The sequence below is a fragment of the Pleuronectes platessa genome, chromosome 10 (genome assembly GCF_947347685.1).
Source record: "Pleuronectes platessa chromosome 10, fPlePla1.1, whole genome shotgun sequence".
Taxonomy (NCBI): Eukaryota; Metazoa; Chordata; class Actinopteri; order Pleuronectiformes; family Pleuronectidae; genus Pleuronectes; species Pleuronectes platessa.
This window is the reverse complement of record NC_070635.1, coordinates 1,431,481-1,449,637: the sequence shown is the minus strand read 5'-3', so window position 1 is coordinate 1,449,637 and position 18,157 is coordinate 1,431,481. Positions and strand designations below refer to the sequence as shown.

General features: G+C 44.2%; 1 protein-coding gene across 1 annotated transcript in view; it reads left to right on the top strand.

The window, feature by feature from the left end:
• The first annotated feature begins 16,594 nt into the window (after positions 1 to 16,594).
• Positions 16,595 to 18,157, top strand: part of prdm1a (PR domain containing 1a, with ZNF domain) — a 14,029-nt gene continuing 12,466 nt past the window's right edge. Inside the window, exon 1 of the mRNA XM_053432759.1 lies at positions 16,595 to 16,753. Coding sequence (XP_053288734.1) covers positions 16,727 to 16,753 — 27 coding nt within the window. The 5' untranslated portion in view covers positions 16,595 to 16,726. The remainder of the gene's footprint in view (positions 16,754 to 18,157) is intronic.

Below are 18,157 nucleotides of genomic sequence, written 5' to 3'. Positions count from 1 at the left end.
CCTCCATCCCTCCTTCACTAGCTTCTAGTTCCTCCATCCCTCCTTCACTTGTTTCTAGTTCCTCCATCCCTCCATCACTAGCTTCTAGTTCATTCATCCCTCCTTCACTTGTTTCTAGTTCCTCCATCCCTCCTTCACTAGCTTCTAGTTCATCCATCCCTCCTTCACTAGCTTCTAGTTCCTCCATCCCTCCTTCACTAGCTTCTAGTTCCTTCATCCCTCCTTCACTAGCTTCTAGTTCCCTCATCCCTCCTTCACTTGTTTCTAGTTCCTTCATCCCTCCTCCACTTGTTTCTAGTTCCTTCATCCCTCCTCCACTAGCTTCTAGTTCCTCCATCCCTCCTTCACTAGCTCCTAGTTCCTCCATCCCTCTTTCACTTGTTTCTAGTTCCTTCATCCCTCCTTCACTAGCTCCTAGTTCCTCCATCCCTCCTTCACTAGCTTCTAGTTCCTCCATCCCTCCTTCACTAGCTTCTAGTTCCCTCATCCCTCCTTCACTTGTTTCTAGTTCCTCCATCCCTCCTTCACTAGCTTCTAGTTCCCCCATCCCTCCTTCACTAGCTCCTAGTTCCTCCATCCCTCCTTCACTTGTTTCTAGTTCCTCCATCCCTCCTTCACTAGCTTCTAGTTCCTCCATCCCTCCTTCACTAGCTCCTAGTTCCTCCATCCCTCCTCCACTTGTTTCTAGCTCCTTCATCCCTCCTTCACTAGCTTCTAGTTCCTTCATCCCTCCTTCACTAGCTCCTAGTTCCTTCATCCCTCCTTCACTTGTTTCTAGGTCCTGATCTGAACCTTCATCCCAAACGAGTGTAGGAGGGATGAAGGTTCCTCAAATCACACACTGACTCCGGAGAACTGGGTCCAGACGTTTTCCAGAGTTGCTGTTTCTCCTGTGAAGCAGCAGCAGGTTGTCGGGTCCGACTTGTTCACACCAACAGGGACATGTGAGGCGAGGGGCGGAGCCTATAGAGCAGCAGGGGCGGAGCCTATAGAGCAGCAGGAGGCGGGACCTGACGTATAAACTCTTCGTCTTCTACGTGTACGGCTCCTCTTCTTCATCCTGAGATCTTTGTGTTCTTCTAATTTCACGTGTTAGAAACCTCGTCCACTCGCTCACTGGGAAGCTTCCACACATTGTCCTGCTGGTTCTCACGTGGACTCAGGAAAGTGTCCCTGTGTGAAAGCTGCTCTGGAGACACTGGATCGTGGGTTTTGCAAGAATAAAACAAGTCACATGATTATTATTTTTGACATTTTGGTTGGAGGAGCGTGAATCAGCTGAGTTGTGCTGAAGTCACAGATGAGAATATGAGGAACTTGACAACGAGGAAAGGTGGAAGTAACCGACACAGACAAGATTAAAATAGAAAAGAAAATTCCCAGGGTTGAATAAAGACACGAGCGGGGGTGCAGACTTCTTCCTTGTTATTCTGATGAATAAACATACATGTCATTTGTCAGAGAAGCAACAAAACAAAGAATAACTCATTGGCTGCAAAAAACAGTTATTCCACTTTTTACACTTACATCGTGTGAATGAATATTGTTGGTTATTGTTAAGTTCTGGTTGAGTTCGGTGAAGATGAATTGAATTTTCAACAGATATTGTAAATAATAATTAAACCTTTCATCCAAAAACTATTGAAAAGACATAAAACACCTCAACTTCCTCTGCCTCTGTTTTAAAATGATTAATCGATGATCCTCAAAAGTTCTGTTTCCTGCTGTCTGCCGTGCTTTTATTTGATGTCCATCATTTAATTTGATTTGATTGATTATTGATGAACTTCAACGAGCGGCTGTTTCCTCCATTTGATCCACGCTCCTCCTCTTCATCCTCCTCCTACTCTTCTTCCTCCTCTTCCTCTCTCTGTTCTCTTCTTCAAACTGTGTGGCTTCTACTTCCGTTGTGCCCATGAGCAGAGTCTTCTGATCTTTACACGAAACAGATCAGGCTCTCCGTCACACACACACACACACACACACACACACACACACACACACAGCCTGAGCGTGGACACACACTCGTTCACCTCATCAAAGTGGTGGAAGTGTGTGTGGGATGATGGATTTGATGGAAAGGTTGGGCTGGGGTGGGGGTGCTCGGAAGTACTTTAGTGTACGTTTGTCGGGGGTGCCGTGCACACATGGCTGCATGGACACACACACACACACAGACACAGACACACACACATGCACACACACAGAGACACACAGCTGGGACTTATCAGTGTTTACTCTCTCCTGTCTGACTGTACTTAAACTTTACCTTCTCTCTCTCTCCACTCTCTCTGTCCACACACACACACACACAAACACACACACACACACACTGAGCATGGAGCTGTGAATGTGTGAGCGTGTGTGTGTGTGTGTGTATGTGTGTGTGTGTACTTAGTTTGGCAGATTGCCAGGGAAATCGGGGTGAAGCCAAACAAAAGCGGCCACGCGCCACAGCCGACTCTGTGTGTGTGTGGGGGGGGGGGGGGGGTGAGTGTATATGTGTGTGTGTGTGGGTGTGTGTGTGTGTGGGTGTTATTTTCATTACTATTAAATGAACACTCTGTTAACTGATTTGTTTTTCAGGGCAAAACGAGAATAAAACTAAATTAAACACAACCAAGGGATGAAATCATTATTTCTTTCAAACTAAAACAAATGTTTTCATGCAGAGTCTTGGGAGTGAAGAGTTCCTGATTCATAAAACTTCCCTCTGATGAAAATAAATCTGAAAAGTTATGAGTCCGACATCTGATGTTTCCTGTTCTTGGAACCAACAGAAGTTTACCTCACGCATCATGGATTGTTAAACTGAATCACGAGGGAGAGACTTGGTGGAAAGAGGTCTCAACACGTGGCAGGTGATTGGATGAACCGACTGTTTATCAAAGTCATCTTGGTTGATGAAGACACAAAGATGAAGAGTAAAGATAAAGCAGAATCTGGAACGTCTCCCGTCTTTATCCGGTCACACTGTGGGAGACGACTCATTCAGGGTTTTCTGATGGAGATTACTTTGTGTTGATCGAGCAGCCACGTGGGTCATGGAGGATAAACCTGATCTGTGCTCCTTCTGTCCGTCTCTGCCACCATCACAAACCAATGGAAACCAGTGGAAGTCGGGTGTAATCATTAAAAACCAGTTGCTCTGTAATCTGAGTCTGGTGGCAGCTCACCACCCACGGAGATTTGTTTTGTTTTTCCAGCTGAGATCGGGAGATGTTCTCTTAGACTTCAAGTCTCTTCTGCTCCACTTGAAACGAATGGAAGGAAGTTCACAGACGGACGACAACAAGTTCAATTCAATTTAATTTGTAAAGAGCCAAATCTTAATATATATTATTTTAAGGTATTAAAATGAAAGACATTTGTAGTTGGAGAATGTGTGATCTTTTTGTGGGTCAGATTTGATAAAGGCCCTGAGTGTGTGTAACGTATGAACTCTGTGTATTGTGTGAGAGAGTGTGTGTCACCTTATATTCCTGTGATACTGTATAAGTGTGTGTGTCTATTTCAACGTACACAGGTAAACAAATGCATCAGGGATGAGCTGCTTTGTTCTGAGTGTCGCTCCACGATCACACACACACACAGACACGCAGACACACACTGTTTTGTTGCAGAATATGTGTCACTGTTGTCTTTCACCTACTTTCTCTTTCTCCAGGAGTTTGCTGCAGATAAAGAGGGTGCGGCCTTTACACAATATGTGTGACCGAGTTAATGTTAATGTAAGTGTGTAACTGAAAATGTGCGTGAGAGAAAGTGTGTGTGGGCGTGAGGGGTGTGGAGTTGTGTTGATGTTAAAGACTTGGATAAGGTCTGAAATTCTACAGCGGCCCGACCAACCGTGAGTCTTTCTCATCTGTCAATCAAACGTTATAACACTGAAGAACTCAGTTGTCAAACTGATCAGAGGCAGGAACATTAGCACAAACATCAGTGTGATAAGAACTTACTTGATACAGTCATGATGTGTTTGAGTGAATCACCAACATCCACTCACCTCATCATCAGGAGGAGCTGATCCTGGACCTGTTACTGGTCTGCATGTGTTTTCTTATTGATGCTTATTGAGGTTGATACTGGTGAGGTTGCAAAAAACTAGTATCCTCTTTGGGTAACTCTGACATTTTCTTGCTTAATTAAAGCAACTTTAACCAACACAAAATATCTCAATCAAACAAACCAGTGTTTATTTCCCCCCACGAGCACATTATGAAATATTATATCATAAACTTCTACACACAAAGTGTAATTGCTGACTGATGTAATAAAAGCCGAGCTCAGCAACAATGGACCCAGCTAACAGAGAAGGAGCGAGCAGGAAGTCCATTTCACTTTTCAAGGCCGGGGGGGGGGTCGGTGGGTTAGTGTTACCATCACAGATCGCAGGCAACACACAGGCTACATGTATATATGTGTGTGTGTCTATGTGTGTGTCTGTGTGTGTGTGTGACTGCTTATAAAGAAACAGTTAACACAGCTCCTATCAGATCTCAACAGACCATGAACCGGTTAATCTCCATCGGACACCTCACACACACACACACACACACACACTCAAACCTGGTTTCTTCATATCTGCAGGGAAATATAAAAACACTGTGAAGAACCTAACATATGGTTTTAAAGAACAAGTCACATGTTCTCGTTAGTTTTTGTTTAGCATCATGATTTAGATTTATTCCGATGCGATGCTGTTTCAGTCCGGGATAAGCCCCGCCCCTCTCCGGGACACGATGTCCTGACCAGTTATTAAAGTTTGTCACAGCTGGGACGTCCAGTCTTTGTCAAACCAACTTTCACCTCCTTGTAGTTCTTTTTTTCCGTGGGACCCCCCGACATCTTTTGGCCTAATTACAAAGTGAACACAGGCAGAGTCAGTTTAATTCAGACGTATTGTTATTAATCAGTTTATTAATCTGATTCTGATTCATAGCTGACAGCTGGGGGGGGGGGTCGTGGAGGCCACAGGCCGCTGATTATTTTTATTGATTTACTTCCTGTGAGGCGGATGATGTTAGAGTCTGGCTGCGTGAGTGTCCTCTGCTTGTTTGTCTGGTTAAAGATTTGTTGTGGTGAAGTTTTTTTTTTTCCCTGTACTTAACGAAAACTCAATTCTGTCTGAGAAATAATCAAAACCGATTTATTAACACAAACACATAAAAAAATTAAGATTTTACAAATACAACCCTAAACTTCATGTTCGACAACAGTAGAATTGTTTTCCTACTCTAGTCCCTGGAAAACCACCTGGGACGAGATCTTAAATATCACAAAAGTATTTAATGATAGAAAGTCAGTTGCCAATGATTCATTAGTTATTACCCTGTGAAACTAAAAGTGTCTCCATTAAATCCTCTAGTTTTCAGCCACTATAACTGGTTTACAACACAAACAAAGAAAACACTGGACATTTTCCTGACATGATCCGTGGAGGATTTCAGTGAGAACGTCCGAGTCAGTTGCTCCAAACATGATCCAGAACCTTTCCTGGTAAAATATCCGTAAAATATCAGATCAAGTCCTGGAGACGATACTACGAAAAAATGCCCAGAAAAGAATACAGTGAGCGACGGGATGTGTGGATGAGGTTTCTAACATTCAGCTGAAAGAACATGAATATCTCAGGATGAAGAAGAGAAGCCGTACACGTAGAAGACGAAGAACAATATCAGCCACAGATTTTGAAGAAAAGGTTCAGTTTTCTTCTGACCCGGACAATCTCCTGCATCATTCTTCACAGTTTGTGTCGGGCAGCTTCAGGCAGGACACACACCTCTGACTCCACAGAGTCGATCTGGGGGTTTGAACTCTGGAGCGTCTTCTTCAGTTTCATTAATGAGCTCAAATAAATGAAGCTGGAGCCAAATGACCACAAGCAGACGTCATCCATCTGCATCAAATCCAGGAAACAACCACTGAGCCCAGCGATGCCCCCTCAGACCCTTCTGTTAATTATTCTCATGAGCTTGACAAGATGTTAGCAACTTCTCAAGAAGCTGATGGAAGGACCAGAAGCAAGTAATCATCAACATCTTTAACCCCTTGAAGACTGACCGGGGGCTAAAGTCGTCCTCTGTGTTTTCAGTGGAGCTAGAAGACATCATCTGATTTGACCTGAGGTCTGGAAGGTTCCAGCCGTGGTCAGTTTCTGGCCCATCAGACCCGGGTCATTAAGGTCATAGCAGTGGTTGACTTGTAGGGTTGAGTCGAGGGTGAGGAAGGGTTAGAAAGGAGAAGGGGCTTCTGAAGGGTCAACTCTAGATCTTCATTGGCGTTGGTAGAGCTGTTGGCCAAACCTAAATCTTTGTCGGGCTTCTGACTGCTCCACAGACTTGAGTCTTGAAGAAGTTCTGGTGATAAGAGCAGTAGGAGCGAAGGTTTGGACCCAGGTCAGAGTTTCTGAACGTTCCAGAACTCCTTGAGCTGCACTCATGGTGATTCTGTGTTTTCTGGAGTCACACTTTGAGCCGACAGCTGCCGAATGCTCCACGTGTAGAGTTTGGTTAGAAGTAAAAAGTCTTCTGGGTTAGAACTTCTTACTTTGGGTTAGTTAGCAGGGGTTAGTGTTTGTTAATGTGAGTTGGAGAGGCCCCTGGTTGCCACTCGAGCTGTGGCTCTACTCTGGATGAGCTCTCAGATGAAAACTGCTGACAGCCACGTTTATCCATCTTATTAAGGGGGATGTGGCAGTGGTCATCTCGGAGGGTCAGCGCGAGTGTAGGGTCCGGGGTTAGAAACGAGAAGGGGGCCTCTGTGGGGGTCTCGGCTCCAGGTCCAGGGGGTAATGGCGCTGGTCAGTTCCTGGGCAGCGGAGCCTCCACAGCCCCGGGGGCCTCTCGCGGTGTCCAGGGGCCACGCTGCGGCCAGGTCAGCGGCTGATGGATGAGGCCGAGGCTGCTTATGACGGGTGCCCACCAGCCCTGATCACTTCGGCTTAATCAGCAGAGCAGTGGGACAACAGGCCCCATTTAACCCTCTAATGACTGGTCACTCAATCTGGAGCCACACATGCAGGAAACGCCCACGGGCGCCCGGGCACCTCACATCATCCAGCGGGAAACAAGAAAACTAAATCAAACTTAAGTTATACACAAAGAGAAATAAAAACGGACACACGCACAAATGAAGATGAAGAACTGAAGCAACACAAACAAGGACACACTTGCCGCCTGCTGTCACCACCCCCCCCCCAACCACACACCGTTCATTCAGCCATATATTGATTCCTGTTTTATGAACTAAGGAGCAATTAAGGCACCAGTTGCAGCGACAGATAAAGTAATTAAGGCTTCACAGCTGAGTGCACTGAGCGGCTGCAGACTCCCATCTGATCCAATCACCCATCGTCTCAGTGCAGTATCAGAAGGGCACGTGTCGAACGGTCAGCACGTACCACGTTAATGTTCGATTCCGTATATCAGTGTCTCGTATTCAGGACAGTTGTTTCACGCGAGTGGAGCCGGAGTTCTCTGGACCTTTGTCCGTTGATGACCCACTTTCTGCCGACCGCGGCCATTGTCCCACTTCGTTCTGCTTCATTAGGCAAACGTGTGTTAAGTGTGTGTGTCTGTGTGTGTCTGTGTGGGTTTGAGTTCGCGGGGTCCGTCAGAAAATGCTAACACAAATGCTGACAACTCACAACAACTTTTATATCGTAGTCGGACCCTTTTGTTCGTGATTCAGTTGTAATTAAAAAAATAGTTTTTCCAACGTATAAGACGTGTTTGTGTGGTTCTGTGTGAGACGTGGCTGAAAGCAGGAGATAACCGACGTGTGTTAATGTGTTAATGTGTTAATGTGTTATCTGAGTCTCTGTGCATCTTCTCCGGCTGGAGGTGTCAGGCGATGGGGGTGGGGGGGGGGTGGGGGGGGGGGGCGTCAACGAGGCATCAACAGTTTTCCTCCCTCCTCCGCCCACGCTGCTGGGAAGTGTGTGTGTGTCTGTGTGTGATCACATTAGTGAAAGTGTTAATTGAACCGTTAATATCAGAGATTGTGTGTGACAGATAACAGTATAAAGTTTGCGTATTGAGTGTGTTTTCATTAAGAAAAGCAAACACACGCCTCTAATTCCTACAAATTAACTCCCTCGGTGTCAGATCCGCTAATAGGAATTAACCGAATACACATTTCTTTTTATTTAACGACTCTTCTCTCTACCGCTCGTCTGTCACTGCAAAGCAACATCTCCTTATTGTCATGTGTTGCAGTCGCATAACATAAAAGCACAAATATAAAAGAAAAAGAAGGTTAACACAAATAATGTATTAAACACAAATTTCATCTGGACATGTGAACAGCATTTCTGAAGAGGTGGGGTTTATTAAGTCATTTTTCATGTTATATAAAAATGAAAGGAGGTTACAGAGATTGGAAATGAAAGATGGAACCAAATAATTCTGCAGCAAAGAGAAAATTCAAGAAAGAGACGAAACGGTGAGAAAGAAGATGAAGGAAGAAAAGTCGTAAAGAAGGAATTGAGAGGGGGGGGGGGGGGGGGTTAAGAAATAACTAATTGGTCCGAGTGGAAGAAGAACCCAAACATTAAGTTATTACTTTGTGTTCTCATCGCACACAGACACACACAGAGACAGGAACTCTGGGGGTTTATTATCGGACTATTACAGCCAGGACCTGGTAACAGTGGAGCGCTCGGCAGGGATCCGGTGTGCGAGCACAGGAACAGGTGAGGGCCGGCGGGGGGGCAGCGGGGGGGTGGAGGCACGCCTGAAGTGTGTTTTATGATTTCTCATGTTTTAAAGTAACAGAATTAGACATTAATAACTCTCTCAGGTTCTCAGGTTTCATTCTGCGACACATGTGACGTGGTTTAAATCAACTTGAATCTGGTTTCATCTGCAGGGACTTTGTGCCTTGAGGTTATTTAATATCTGACACGTCGGAGAAGGAAACTCACAGGTGTGAATTATGAAATGAATGAAGAGAAGCATCATTAACATTATCAGGAACATCTGGACCTTTCATGCCCACACAGCTGGAACAGGCAGGAGGACGGCTTTTCATTACAGAGCCAAATCATTATTTAAAACATCTACGTAAAAAGCCAACGGACATTTTCACACCTGAAAGTTTTTCCCAAGGTCCGTGTCTCTTTTCGTCTGTGGACATTTTCCAGAGGTTCTCCAGAGGTTCTCCAGAACCTTCTCCAGAACCTTCTCCAGGCAGCCCTCTGGTTAAAACTCTGAAGAATGTCCTGATCCGCAGATGAGAACGCAGCAGGAGATCCTCCTGTGGATTCACGTTGAGGATGTTTCTAACAAGCGACAGATGTAAAAATGTAAAAACAAATAAATGAAAATATCCCAGGATGAAAACGCTGGCGAGGAGGTCAAGAGAATTCTGGGGTTTAAACAAAAACATGCGATGTCCCTCAATAGCTCGATATTCCTCTCATCCGCAGGTGAGTGTTCTGGGTTCGTCCTGTTCTTTTTTGATTGTTATTACAAGTTAGTTACAGATTATTAAACCAATAAGTCACCATATGAATGTGTTCTTAGGAGTATTACAAGTACTAATATTAAAGTGATGGAGCAGAAGATAAAAATACCTGGAGACTAATGAAGTCACCGTTAATTTAGATTTTTCTCAACCTCAGACCCGCTGTGAGTTTTAAAGTATCATCGTTGTACCAGAGCGGTTTGTCCTCAGGCTGGTTATAATGGAAACTACCAGGACAGGGGGTAATGTGACATCAGGCGTGAGTGTGTGTCTGTGTGTGTTTGTTTGTGTGTGTGTGTGTGTGTGTGTGTTATCTCCATGCTGCTGTTGCTTGTGGTGACTCATCGCACGTTTCCGCTGTTTACTGGAATTTTACTGGAGCATGTTTATATCCTGAAGTTTTTAATGGCTACCTGAGAGCGAGAGCGGGAAGCCTCTGGGTCACTTGGCCTTTTTTCTTCTTCTCACTCAAGTTGATTAACTCTTGTTGTGTGTTTGTTTCTTGGAAGTGTTTCTCATGGTGTTCGCAGCGGTGACACACACTGCTCCGTGACTCTGGACGACAACGAGAGGGACAAACACAACAATTAGACAATTTATCATGAAATCTCCGCACGGCTCTTCTGTGTTTGGTTATTGTGTCCAGATAAATCAGATTTTTATTCCAGATGTGTTTGTGTGTGTCTGTGTGGGATCTGTTGTCTCGATGTTTCTCAACACACATCAGTAATTAACATGAAGTGGACGTTGTCAAACATGACTTTGCAGGATGTGGTCCTGATTCCTCGGGGCCTGAAAGTCCCATCAGCTGTTTTCCATGAGAGAAAAAACGCCACACAGGAGAAAATCTAATTCCTGTGTCTGCTGTATTTTTTTTACTTTTCCAGAACCTTAATTATTATTGTCAGCAGCATGGAGGTTATGATTTGTGTTGGTTTTTGGGGATTTGTTTGTCTGTTAGTTTGCACGATTACTCAAAAACTACCTGATGGATTAGCATCATTAACATTTTCCTTGATTTCATAGGAAATAATACTGAACTCAATGTGGTTTGATGAGGGGACTGTTGGTTCAAGTTCTTACAGTTATGAATAAATATGAATTTGAACTGTGATCACATCTCACACCAACGTCTCGGACACATCCTGTGCTCGTTGTGACCTGAAGTGAATTTAAAATGGCAGCTCTGGATACAGTGTGTGTGTGTGTGTGTGTGTGTGTGTGTGTGTGTGTAGATGTCTCTTAATGAGGAGTGTGTGTGGTTGCGTGCTGAGGACACTGTGATTAGCTGTAGACACTGAGAGGGGGGGGGGGTTAATGGAGGGGGGGGGGGGGGTTGGGGGTGACTGTCTGGTTTGGGTATTGCTCAAGTTTACCCTCGGCCTTTCTGCATCCATCTGTTGAGAGAGTGACCAGATAAATCCACTCGTGTGTGTCTGTGTGTGTGTGTGTGTGTGTGTGTGTGTGTGTGCGCGTGCACAGCAGGGGTGGGCTGGCCAGATTAGGCGAGTTGGCTACCACCCCCCCCCCCCTCTCCTCCTCCTCCATCTCCGACGCACCTCCAGCCTTTCTTTTTGAGAGCTTCGACCCTGACACATGCCACGCGCTCATGACTGCCCCCTCCCATACGCACAGACACACACACACACACACACACACACACACACACACATACACATGCACACATACACACAGAGGGGATCATGGTTGGGTCTAACCTGCCTAATTCTCCCTAATGGCTTCACTATTCAAGGATTAACTCCCTAAATCCACACACACACACACTCTTACAGAGGGTCCGCCATGCACTGACCGACAATACAACTGTCATTTGGTAACACACAGACTCCTACACACACACACACACACACGCACACACACACACACACATGCACACACAAAGGAAATGGACAATAGCTGATCTCTTCACAGTGATTTGGTCGAGGCATCAAATGGCCTGTGGGCTGCAATTAAAATGTTTGGGACTCGGGGGAGAAGTGGAGGGGAGTCGACAGGGGAGAGGACGGGGGAAGATGGTGGGAAGACGAGGAGGAGAGAGAGAGAGAGAGAGAGAGAGAGAGAGAGAGAAGAGGGAGGAAAAGAGTTTCACACACTCAGGAGAACTTTATCTCCATGAACTCTCTCTTTCCTTTGACGCTGCTTTCTCTCAGGCGTCTGTTTGTGTGTATTTTATTATTTACAAATTGATGTTGTCCTTTAGAATTCCTCTCCAGATTTGGGAGAACCTGAGTTCTCTACGTGAGAAGTAAACTCTGGAGAAAGTCTGGACCCGGTTGCACGGACATGTTTCCAGAGTTCAAACCGTGTGAAGTAACCGTTGATCTGTTTTCTAACCAGGTCGTCTTGCACAAATCCGGATCAGAGACACAACAGAGACAAAACCCCTGTTCAGTGAAAAGGCTACACACAGGTCAGTGTCCAGTTCCAGCTGCACAACAACATACATGACGCAAACAAACACACACAGTGCAGGAGGCTGGAGGTGATACTGCTCTAAGACATCAGGACAGACAAAGAACGTCTGAATTCATAGAAACGTCTGAGTCGGTGTCTTCAGGGTGAAGTTTATGTAGAAGGAACAAATATTTATGATCTGATAAATTGGCCTTATTCCTTCGGTTCTTAAAGTTTAGTGTTTATATTCAGGAATCGAACACGTTGACACCAGAGACCAGACGTCCTCTCCTGCCTCCTCGGACTTGTGTTGTTTTGTCTTTTAAAACATTTAATAAAGATTCAGGAAGGTTTTTGGTGAGATATTGAAAAAGTCACAGTCACTGTCCTTCCTGAACTTTAACCAAAAGCTTTGAAATGTTACGGCATAACCATAACACCATAACCCCCCCCCCCCCCCACACACACACACACACACTCTAATCCATCTTCACCAGCTTAGAGTCAACACCCCCCCTCCTCACCTATAAATCCCCCCATGCCCCCCAGTACCTGTTAGACCTCCTCCTCCTGGAAGCTCTGGTCCTCAGATACTGGTTCACTCCCCCCTCCCCCGTCCCAGCCTGAGAGGAGGCAGAGACCAAAGCACCTTGAAACTTTTCATCACCAGTTTATTTCTCTGCAGTTTACTTTTTATTCAGTTTGACTCATAATGTGTCAGCGACAGCCAGGAAGCCAGAGACATCATAGATTCAGATTGTCCATCCGTCTCCCTTCTTGTGAACACCATATCTTAAAAACTCCTCGAGAGAATTTCTTTAGATTTGGTTCAAGTATTTATTGGGGCTCACTGATCACCTGATATGGTTTTGGTGGTCAAAGGTCAAAGGTGAAGGTCACATTGACCTGACAAACATGTTTTGGGCTTCTTTAAGATTATGTCTCAAGTCTGTCTTGAAGGAAAGTGTCTTTTGACCCGTTGCCACTTGAACTGAGTTATTACTGGTCAGTGAAGAAACTGAAACACATCCAGACCAACTGGAAAACTGACAGGGATCCAGATCTTATCATTAGATGCATTTCACTGTGCGTTGTCCACAGACCTCAGGTCAGTTAGTGGATGTGACGGTCGAGGCTGTAAAGAGCATTAACACAAACCGACAGGTTGGATTCTCCACCGAAGGAATGTGACGAGTTTAATCCCAAACCTTTAGTGCCTGAAGCCCATTGATCCATCTTCCTCCTTTCTCCTCTCTCACCTGCACCCTCCTCCTCCTCCTCCTCCTCCTCCTCCTCCTCCTCCTCCTCCTCCCTTCATCCCTCTCTCCTCTGATCCTCGAGGCCGGTGGTTCACAAAGCTCTCACTCAGGGCAGCTGACTGTAATGTAGCGGAGAAGAAAGTTTATGCAGGAGGAGTGTGTGTGTGGTTGTGTGTGTGTGTGGTTGTGTGTGTGTGTGTGATAGAGGCCCTCTGTTAAACCAACAGACAGCGAGGAGGTCTCTGGTCTCCTCTTTTGTGTCTCCTCTCCGTCTCCTGCAGGCATGCATGCAGAGCCACCGCAGAAACAAAAAAACACATTTCAATGTGACTCCAGTGTGTGTGTGTGTGTGTGGGGGGGGGGGGTTAAACTACCCTTACATACACCTCCACTCCTGCCCCCCAGCTCCTGCAGATACCCCCCAGCTACAGCCCCCCCCCCCCCGTCATGTCAAAGGAGGTAAAAGCAAACACAATGATATTCCTCAGGTGTTCACGTGCACATGGTGGCCTCTCTGCTTTCCTGCAGATTAATAAAAAAACATAACGATCCACAGTTATTTAAAATGGCTTCGTGTTTTCTATTTATCAAATTCGTAACAAGTGAAAAAATTAGGAATTTGAGAAAATCATGCAAAATAATCTGTTTTATTCAACGTGAGCTTTGAGATGGAGAGAACTGAGAAAACAAATATCTCAGGATGAAAAAGAGGAGCCATGGATGTAGAAGATGAAGATGGAGGACTCAGGTCCACTCAGAAGCACCGTCACTGTACCTGCACATGTATGATGATGTGGTCACTGGGTGGGCGTGTCTACGTGTGTGTGTGTGTGTGTGTGTGTGTGTACGTACATATTGCAATCAGCCGATGCATGTGTTCCTAAAAGGACTCCGGTTGTTTTGCAGTGGGAAGAACAGCTTGGCTGCAAAGCATCAACATGTCCGACAGCTGTGGGACAGATCTGCAGCTGTGTGTGTGTGTGTGTGTGTGTGTGTCTGTGTGCGTGTGTGTGTGAGTGTGTGTGTGTGTGTCAGGGTCGTCCGTTGGCAGGAAGCAGTAGGCAGCGAGTGATGTGGTCAGACCCTCTGTCACCAGAGAGAGAGAGAGGGAGGTCCTGTCTCTCACTCTCTCTCCCTCTCCCTCCCTCTCTCTCTCTCTCTCTTCTTCTTCTTCTTCTCTTCTTCCTGTTGCTTGTTTTCTTTCCCTGGTCATTGTTCTTCATTAGAGAAAAAGAAAGAACTCACAACCAGCTGGAGACTCGTTGGACTTTGTGGAGTTTGATTCTGATGTTTGTCAGAACGGAGCAGATTCTTTCATGTTGCGTTTATTTCAGGAAAATTCAGCTTTTATTTATAAGAATAAGCTTTAAAACAATCAATCAATGTAACTGCATCATGTCCTCAAATCTGTATCAATCCAATTCTCCATTGTATTTTATTTATTTAAACTTTAATTTAGCTGCAGATGACAGAATTAATCTAAATGAGCAAAACCAAATCTATAGTTTAATCCTGTTGTTTTAATTCAGATAATCATTTTATTCTTATTTTATCTTTTGCTTCCAGGGTTTAATTTAAATGTAATGTTTATTAATTTATTGGTTCTGTTTTCTTGTAATTTCTCAAACCTGTTTACATAAATAATTATAAGTTAATGAAACACACGGGAAAGAAAATGCTGGAAGACTGAACGGGGACTTTTTCCAGAACGGACTTATTTTTGCACCAGCAGGAGGAAGCGAGTGAGAAAAGTGATGGAAAAAGAGAGAGAGAGAGAAATCAGTGGAAAATGGTTTGTGTAGATAGAGCGAGCAAATCAAAGGCCGGAGGAGTGAGGAGGAGGTGGAGGAGTGAGGAGGAGGAGGAGTGAGGAGGAGGTGGACTGAGGCGGTCGGGACAATTAGACGGGAATTTCCAGTGTTAGTGAGCGTGTGAGCTTATGTTAGGAAAACTGAAGTTTGATATCTGAACTTATTTGACTTTTTCCTTTAATGTTAAAAATGCAGGTTATGACGAGTAGAAAAGAATAAAGAGGGAAAATACAGAGAAAGAAAGAATAAAGCTCCAGTGAAACATAAACCTCATTATAATTTAACATTCTGACTTTTCAATGAACCTTTCATGTGTGAGAAATCTGATGAGGTCACACGTCCCTCTGCAAACACAGAAATCTCACTTCATGTTCTGTAAATAAACTTTATTTTAAAGTCGTGGTTTTCCCCCAAAACACCTTAAATTCATGTCCAAATCTTTACTGTCTCATGATTAAGTCCTTTATGAAAACATATCTTTGGATGGTTTATGGGGAACATGCAGGATTAAATAGAAATAGAGAAAATAACAGGATTAAAAGTACTAATTAAGTAAAAGTATAAATTTAAAAACTGAATATTGAATAGATATTAAGACAGATTATCCAGGTTAACACTGTGTCCCGTCCACTAACACGGAGGAGACAGGGTGTGTTCAGCAGCTGAAGGTTAAAGCTCCTCTGGGTGAAGGAGACCATTCATATTTTAATTTTTTATTAACTGTAACCAGAGTTTTTTAATGGATCTGAACCATTTTGACTTTTGACCTTTACTGAAATATTTGGAAATCTGTGTTTTCTCACGTGCACCTAGATTTAGGTTGGAGATTGAAATGAAATAATTTTAAAGAGAAGGAAAGCAAATGAGGAGAAAGGGAGAGAGAGAGAGAGGGGGAGAGAGAGAGGGAAATGGTGGGGGGGGGGTGTATAGAGTAGATATGAAGCGATAGAGAATGGAAGGAGAGAGAGTAACAGGGAAAGGGCGAGAGACACAGACAATGACAAAGAGAGAGAGAGAGAGAGAGAAGGACTCATTTAAAGTTCCTCAGCAAAACTTAACCAGGGCAGATCAGTCCTGCCCCCTACAGGCAGCGTGTGTGTGTGTGTGTGTGTGTGTGTGTGTGTGTGTGTGTGTGTGTGTGTGTGTGTGTTTTCCTGGGGAAGAGTGGGACATCCTGTGACACTGACTCAATGACCCCCCCCCCCCTCAACACAAACACACACACGCATGTTGTTTACCCCTTTTAAAGCTGCTAACAGACATTTCCCCCCCCCCCCCCACCCTACACACACTCACAGACACACAAAGATGATCATCGGTGAAAGAAAACCTATTTTTTTGATGCCGAAAATAAGTTGTTTTCTGTGTGTGTGTCTGTGTGTGTGTCTATGTGTGTGTGTCTATGTGTGTGTGTGCAGCTCATGGCCTCAGGTGAAAGCGCCTGCTGCTTCCTAGCACTGAAGTGTGTGTTTGTGTGTGTGTGTGTGTGCATGTGGGTGTGTGTGAGAGAGAGAGAGAGAGAGAGAGAGAGAGAGAGAGAGGGGGGAGTGGAAGTGGGCAGGGCCAGGGGGTGGAGTCAGGGGCGTGGTCAACTTGAATTCATTTGAACACAGCACACACACAGTGTCCCTCACACACACACACAGTCCTACAGACACAATCACAGTGTGGAGTATCAGAGCTCGGAGCAGGACACAACACAGGGGGAGAACTGCACCTGTCCTGCACACAGACACACACACTCGCACACAGAGGATCTGACCCATCGTCCTTATGTGTGGATGGGACCAAAGTTACACGGTGAGTTCGACTTCTCATGATTTAAACTAGAGAAAATCACTTAACACTTAATATTTCTATTGGACTTTTTTTATTTGTTGGTTTTTTAAGCTCATTTCATTTATTTTTTTATTTGACAATTTTGTTAAAATGTGTCAAACAAAAAAAAAAGAAGAAATAATTATTTAAAACAGTTTGGATCCAAATTTATTCACTTTATTGTTTTATTGTTGTATTTCGGTGCTGACTTGAATCCACAGATGTTTTTATCGGGACTCTGAGTTGAATCTTATATTTTTGACTTTGAGGATGAGATATTTTTGTGCTTGGCTCTAGTTTGGATTGTTTAAAACGTGAGGATAATATCTCAGAGTTTTGAGAGTTTGAATCGTGATTTTCTCCGTTTGGGACTCGGAGGAGTTTTACATTTGGACTCTGATGTTTGGAAACGTTTTCCGGACTTCTTCTTCTCATGGATTTTAAAAAGAAGAAAGAGGCTGAGGGAGGTTTCTGATTAATTTCTCTGGAACAGATTTTCATCTTGACTTATGAAATTGCTCCTCATTTTGAAATTCCTCTGAATTGTGAGCAGACTCAGCTTTTATATTTTCACTTGCTCCAGGCGAGAAGGCGAATTGTGTCTTGGTTCTTGGTTTCACTATTAGTTTTCAAAGTTGCAGCTGTTATGCAAAGAAGTTCTTCTCCGAGGTGAAATATTGAGACACGTTCCCAGATATGATTTTTAATTTGTGTTTGAATTCAACTTTGAGAAAATGGAATTAGTTGATCCGCTCGTTGTGTTTTCGGATGACGAGAAATTAACTTTCCTTGCTTTTCACAGTTTTACAATTAAAATAAAGAGTTAAGTGATTTTACAGGAATTTTATTGAATTTTCATGAGTTGTTTTTGCTCTTTTCTGATGATTTTTAAAGGATTTGAAGCAAAGAAAAAATATATAATTCATGTTTCGGGCAGAATTATAATTAAGTACGAGTTTTGAGTCTGTTTGGTGTTTTGCTGAAGCTCGACAGAAACAACACTTGAGTTAATTCAAAGAGATAAAGAAGCTCCCGTCTCATTAAAATCAGTTTTCTGTTTCCTGAGATGGATTTTTACTGTAATATAAAGTTATTAAACGTCTTCTGATCAGTGACCACGAGCGGCTCTGGTGTCATTTCTCTGTCGCCGAATAGAAGGAAAGTGGAGAACTGTGACTGGAGCCGGTTGGATGTGAAATCGTTTTTCTTTCTTGCGGCTGCAGAAGAATTCTCGGAGCCGAGTGTGGTCACTGAAGATCTGCTGCTTTCCGCTCGCTGCGTGGGACGAGCAGCATGTTGGTCCCTGTGTGGATATCTGTGTGTGTGTCTGTGTGTGTGTCTGTGTGTGTCTGTTAGTGTGTGTGTGTGTTTGTGTGTGGGATTGTC